The 6,715-nt window shown below is 53.5% G+C and overlaps 1 protein-coding gene across 1 annotated transcript; it reads right to left on the reverse strand.

The window, feature by feature from the left end:
* Nucleotides 1–785: 785 nt before the first annotated feature.
* On the reverse strand, nt 786–5,593 carry LOC133361469 (DNA-directed RNA polymerase I subunit RPA43-like). The gene is made up of 4 exons (XM_061580385.1): nt 5,295–5,593; nt 3,283–3,424; nt 2,414–2,622; nt 786–1,916 (listed from the first exon to the last, which is right to left on the reverse strand). Exons 1-4 carry the CDS (start codon nt 5,558–5,560, stop codon nt 1,313–1,315), a joined length of 1,221 nt encoding a protein of 406 aa, XP_061436369.1. The 5' UTR covers nt 5,561–5,593; the 3' UTR covers nt 786–1,312.
* Between the last annotated feature and the right edge of the window lie 1,122 nt (nt 5,594–6,715).

Raw genomic sequence — 6,715 nt, forward strand, 5'->3', positions numbered from 1 at the left:
TAAAAACTCATTCCTTTAAAACTGCTTTTTGTGTTGTTTTTTGACCTTCCCCCGCACCTCTGATAGACATGGTTGGCTACGTACCGTGCGAAAGAAGTTAAACATACATAGACTTTTTCCCTAATTGTAATGTTCCAAAGCAAGGAAGAGTTCCGTAGGCTAATGGTACTTTTGAAAGAGTCTGACACGAATATTTGAAATGCATTGTAAACATCCCACGGCCGTATATTTCAAAGCGGACTGTTCTTGCGCATGTGCTTGAAGGTACGACTCTATTCTTGCGCACGGCAATATGTTCAGGATCTGAATGCCAATGTCGAGGTCTGCGAGCCACGAGAGGGCTTGCGGACAGAGCTGGTGTTGTTGTTTGTAGTTCCTTCTCTGTTCATGGAGCGCAGGCTACAGTGCTTCACCATATGGTCCATTATTCTATGGTTCTTTCGGCAGTCACGTTGGTAGAAACATAATAGATCACGACGTTTCGATAGCAACACAAGCCATCGTCCTCAGCAGACGGACTGCTGAGGCAGCAGGAAATGAAGCGAGAGAGCTACTGCCACCTTGCCTCAGCAGTCCGCCTGCTGTATTGTTTCACCCGAGGACGATGGCTTGTGTTGCTATCGAAACGTCGTGATCTATTATTCTTCTACTGAAGTGACTTTACCGAAATAACCAAAGAATGTGGATTCCTGCAGTCACGAAAGCTTCAAATAAGATACGGTAAATATTTAAAGACCAAATGACACTCTCACCCTCCTCCCAGTTTCAAAACAAACCATATTCACACAATCCACAACAACCCACCGTTTCAGAAAATACATGTACTATAATTCCCATGCCAACAAAACACTCACATTTGCAAGCCTGCATTGGCTACAACACACCATGGGATTAACCAGCGTGTAGGAAATCAATTATAAAAGATCACTTTATGCAGGCATATAAACCATTTTCCAGAGTATCACGTAAAGACAGCTTACTCAGTTAGCTCACAAGTGTATTGTTCAACGAACACCACTGCACGCCGTTACAACACACAGCCGCTGATGCTGTGCACTTTTCTTGGTGTAAACATGTATACGTAGGTTTTCCAACTGATTATACAACTTTTATACGACTTTTATTCAAACTCACCATCTCAAATTTAAATAAAAAGTAGCTTCAACCACGGTAATCAAAAACATACGAAATGTGGTTATTCGACACAGGCAAAGGCATAAACACGACTAGGGTCAGACAACGCATTCCTGGTGCAAACGGCTCGCACCGAGGTGATTGTCTTTGGTATCGTGAGAAGTCCGTGCCCTGTGGCTCACTTTCTTCTTTTGGATTTAGGCAGTGGCGATTCTGAAAGCGAAATATCCTCAACGGAGTTCCTCTTACGCTTTTTTTCCTTCTTTGGGGCTTCTGGGTCAGAGGTCAAAGTTCCATTGGCCTCGTGTCCCGCGTCATTGCTCAGGTAGCGGGATCCGTCGCTCAGCGGCACCGTGCTCCCCTCCTCATCCCTGTCACGCCGCCTCTTCTTCTTTTTCTTCTTCTGGTCTGGGCTAACAGAAGCTTCGGTTTGGCTCGTGCAAGCTTCACTGCCAATCTCCGTGCAGAGTTCACTTTCAGGCTCCTCTTTCACAGGAAGCTTGGTGACGCCGTCACAGATTGGTTCTTCTCCATCACTTTCCCCTTTCCGTTTGGATTTCTTCTTTTTTCTTTCTTTATGACGATGCTCCACCACTTCCTCGACCACCATCGTCTCCTCGACCTTGATCGTCACCCCGACCTCTCGGTCACGTTTTTTTTTCTCTTTCTTCTTCTTCTCGTTCGGCGCAGAGTCTGTGTACTCGACCGGGACTTTCTGAACCTCCTCATGCTCCTGTTTTGCGGCCCCATTCGCTTGCTCAGCATAACTCTCATCGGGAACTCTGCAGAGACAATAACAGGCCAATTACACATGCACCCAACACACACACTTTTTCATTGGCGACATTCGAGCCGAGTCAACGCAGGACCCTCCCAGTATGGGTGGTTTTTCACTCGCTATTTAAAGATATGCCACGCTGGCCTCGCAAGGAATCCAAATACAGAACGGATGAAGGACCAAGAGTAGCCATAGGGCTGGGCTAAGGACGGGTCCAATGCGTACAACGTCAGTCGGCGGACAACTCAAGCATGGCGTCGCCGCATCATCATCATCATCTACGTGGGTCTCGACTCATTCATCGCACGTGGCGTCAGCGTGGCACGGGTTGGGTCTCGCAGTGGAAAAACAACCCGGCGCCTCCCGAGCCGGGCCGGGCCTGCTCAGCACGGCCCCCAACGCGGCTTGGTTGTGCAGGAGAAGAGACGGTGGTATAAGGCGCGGGCGTCGCCAGAGGGAACTACGCGAGGGTCAAACGCGAGGCTGTCCGGCGGCGCTGACCCGAGGCCGATGAGGGAGCCGCGCACGAGCAGGACACCAGCCCAGTCGGAGTCGACGTGCGTCACGGTGAAGCGCACGGTGTCGCCGGGGAACAGCCCCGCCCCCCGCCACGGAACGCCGGGCTCGTCGCGCGGGCAGGCCAGGGACGCGTTAAAGCAACCGTGCACCAGGCAGCCCACGTGTGCGCTGCCCAACTTGTTCACCACGCCCTGGGCAGGCACGCAGGGGTGTGTGGGAGCACGGACGAGAGATTAGGTGTACAAGACACACGGGACATCGGTGTACAGGGATCACACAGGAGTGTACAGGATACACCATGGTGTACTAACACACACATTCGATATATAGCACACACCCACACATACAGGTGTACAGGAATTGTAAACACGGGGGGGGGGGTGTCTAACCTTGGGATACTGAGGCGTGTATGTTGAACTTCTTTCGCACCATGCGGAGACCACTGTGCTAATCGGAGGCTTGCTACCCGCATGACCCTGTCCCAGTTAAAGAGAACCACGTGGGGTGGAGGAGGCCGAGGCCACAGGCCTTGTGGCCGCATCAGATCGGCCGTGGCTGTCGGACCTCTTGGGGCCGGGAACAGAATTCGCTTGTGGACTTTTCCAGAAGGGACCCAAGAGGTTGATGCTGGAGATTGTGGATGCTGCCATCTCGGTATCAGCTACTGGGTAAAGTACAATTACAGCAACACTGTTGACTGTAATTACAATATGATTTATTACAATTCATTCTGAACGACAATTGCAATTCTAATTGACCCAGGTGGTCTGCTTGGGATACGCTCCCGCACTTGATTTGACCCGGCGTACGCGGATCCCTCGCACACACACACAGATCGTTATGGGGCGCACCTTGAGAATGTCCCCTGGATTGGGACGGAAGACCACAAAGTCCGCTTGGACGTCCATGTGGATGTATCCCTGATCATCGATGAGGTCGCCGAGACCGCTGAGGAGCTTCATGTTGTCGTAGGCGAGAGGAACCCCCTTGAGGCTGGAGGAGCGGAGGTGAGAGTCACAACTCAATATTGGGAATGGGCACGGCACTTTTTACGTGCAAATGCTCACAATAAGAATCTCTGTTTAGACTTGAGAAGGAGGAATCCGATGAGCTACTAAGCTCTTTTTCACAAATTTCCAGTATGGAGCGGCCGTGCAGTGGTTGGCGCTGAGTTCGATACCCGGCCACAGATGTCAGTGACATCTGAACTGGTCCTGTGTGCCAGCCACTCACAAACCAGCATTGGCCAGCGTGGCGAAGCATGGTCACCACTCACTCCTCACTCACCCCTCACTCACCACTCACCCTCACTCACCACTCACCCCTCACTCACCACTCACTCACCCACCACTCTCACTCACCACTCACCCTCACTCACCCCTCACTCACCACCAGGGGCGGTTTCTTCATTAGGGCGATTGGGCGACGCACCACCAATGTCATTCAACCACAGAGTCACGCGAGCCGTCACTGTGCCTCTGGATATAGTCCAATCAGCATCATGTCACGTTTTGTGGAGTACCGCCTCTTTTTGGGCGATTTCACTCCGGCTGAGAATCGCCCCGAGTGGCCCCATAGACTTACATTCAAAGATGTTTTTTTTTTCGAACGGGGGGCGCTGCAATGCATTCTCTATGGCTTCCGGGAGGGCTCGCACTAACGTGCTTACGTCATCATACGTGCTTACGTCATCATACGTAAGCACGTTTCATCCAACAATATAATTTGTCGCCACCTAGTGGAATCTTTAATAAAAGAAACTTGAGTGGATTGTATTAATAGTGAGTATAGAAACAAACAAGATGTATTGTAAGAGTCACTTTCTTTTTCATTAATATTAAATAAGTGAAGTTGCCTTTACATGCTTAAGCTGTTAATTTATCCATTGCATGGGTGGACCTTATCCTTATCAATCATCCAGACATTTGCCCCCCCTGAGAGATTTTGCAGGAGCCGCCACTGCTCACCACTCACTCACCACTCACTCACCCATCACCCTCACTCATTTTGCCCCATCCCTTATTCTCTCCTCACCACTCATTCCCCCTCGCCCTTCATCACCCCCCCTGCTCACCCCTCACTACTCCCCCACCACTCACTCCCTCCTGACCCCGCAGCACTCTTCACCCACTCTTACTTCACCCCTCACTAACCACTCACTCACCACTCACCACTCACCTACCCCTCACTCACCACTCACCCTCACTCACCACTCACCTCTCACTCACCACTCACCCTCACTCACCATTCACTCACTACTCACCCCTCACTCACCCCTCACCCACCACTCACCCCTCACTCACCCCTCACTCACCATTCACTCACCCTCACCCTCACTCACCCACCCCTCACAACTCACCCCTCACAACTCACCCCTCACTCCTCACCCACCCTCACCCTCACTCACCACTCACCCCTCACTCACCCCTCACAATTCACTCACCACTCACCCACCACTCACTTCTCACTCACCATTCACTCACCCACCACCCTCACTCACCCCTCACTCACCCCTCACAACTCACCCCTCACCACTCACTCCTCACTCACCCCTCACCCCTCACACTCACTCACCACTCACTCCTCACCCACCCCTCACACTCACTCCTCACTCACCACTCACCCCTCACCCACCCCTCACACTCACCCCTCACTCACCCCTCACTCACCACTCACCCCTCACTCACCATTCACTCACCCACCACCCTCACTCACCCTCACTCACCACTCACCAGTCACTCACCCATCACAACTCACCCCTCACCACTCACTCCTCACCCACCCCTCACCCTCACTCACCACTCACTCACCCCTCACCCCTCACCCACCCCTCACACTCACCCCCCCCTCACCCCCCGCTCACCTTTCCGAGTAGCGCAGCAGCTCGGCGTCCAGCTGCTCCCCGATGCCGCTGCGCAGTCGGCCCAAGTGGCGGGGGAAGAGCGCGAGGTGCCGCACGCAGCTCTCGCTCACCAGGCTCGACTCGGGGCCCCGGGCGAGCCCCGCGGCGCCCGCGAACCCCGGGGCCCCCGAGAGACGCGACCCTCCCGCGAAAGCCGCGACCCCCGAAGACCGTCGGGGTCCCGAGAAGCGCGGCGACCCGCACGCCGTGGGCCGCGTGGCCGCCATGTGCTGAGGGATCGATTCGAGTGAGCGACCACACGCGTGTCGATTCGATTCCACGCGATTTTGATGTAGCGGTGGTGCACACACAACACGTCAACAACAACAACGACGACGACGCTGTGGCAATGGCCTTTATTCGTGAGCAGAGCTGTTGAGTTTAGATGCGGCCATGATGTTGGTTCACTGCACGACAATGTGGGTGCAGGAATCGATAACACTCGATTCCCTTCCTACCGTTAGAATCGATTCATGAGGGCCACCCTAGGCCCACGCACGCGATTAGAGGCGAAATCGATTCTCGATTCTGACAAGTATCGATTACGCCGCTCTGGAATCGAATGTATCAAAGGTGAAGGCGCAGCCAGGCAATGTCGCTCTCATGCCGCTCGAGGGAGCTCCAGGGCACACGTCTCTCTCGCTCTCTCTCGAGGGTACTTGGGCTACTCTTCCAATCTGTCCGGGCGTCTTCGAAGAGGCGCGAGTACGACTGGAAGTCTGTGAAAAAGGAGCTTCAGGGTCTACATCGGTGGCTCTTAAACGTTCACTTGCAGCCTGGCGCCGCTTCGGTTCTCAGAAAAGGCATCTCGCACCCCCGGGCTCAGAATCACTGCGAGAAATAAACATTCTAAATAAAGATTCTCTTTTCTTAGAAAGAACATGACGTCATCACCCCTCTCATTTCCCAGCGTCTCGTGACGTCATTACCACTCACCTCCCCAGCGTCTCGTGACGTCATCACCCCTCATCTCCCCAGCGTCTCATGACGTCATCACCCTTCTCACCTCCCCAGCGTCTCGTGACGTCATTACCCCTCACCTCACCAGCGTCTCGTGACGTCATTACCCCTCACCTCCCCAGCGTCTCGTGACGTCATTACCCCTCATCTCCCCAGCGTCTCGTGACGTCATCACCTCATCTCCCCAGCGTCTCATGACGTCATCACCCCTCATCGACCCAGCGTCTCGTGACGTCATCACCTCATCTCCCCAGCGTCTCATGACGTCATCACCCCTCATCTCCCCAGCGTCTCGTGACGTCTTCACCCCTCATCTACCCAGCGTCTCGTGACGTCATCACCTCATCTCCCCAGCGTCTCATGACGTCATTACCCCTCTCATCACCCCAGCGTCTCGTGACGTCATTACCCCTAACCTCACC

This window comes from Lethenteron reissneri, unplaced genomic scaffold (assembly GCF_015708825.2).
Source record: "Lethenteron reissneri isolate LAM-NWPU_2019-01 unplaced genomic scaffold, ASM1570882v1 scaffold_1092, whole genome shotgun sequence".
Lineage (NCBI taxonomy): Eukaryota > Metazoa > Chordata > Hyperoartia > Petromyzontiformes > Petromyzontidae > Lethenteron > Lethenteron reissneri.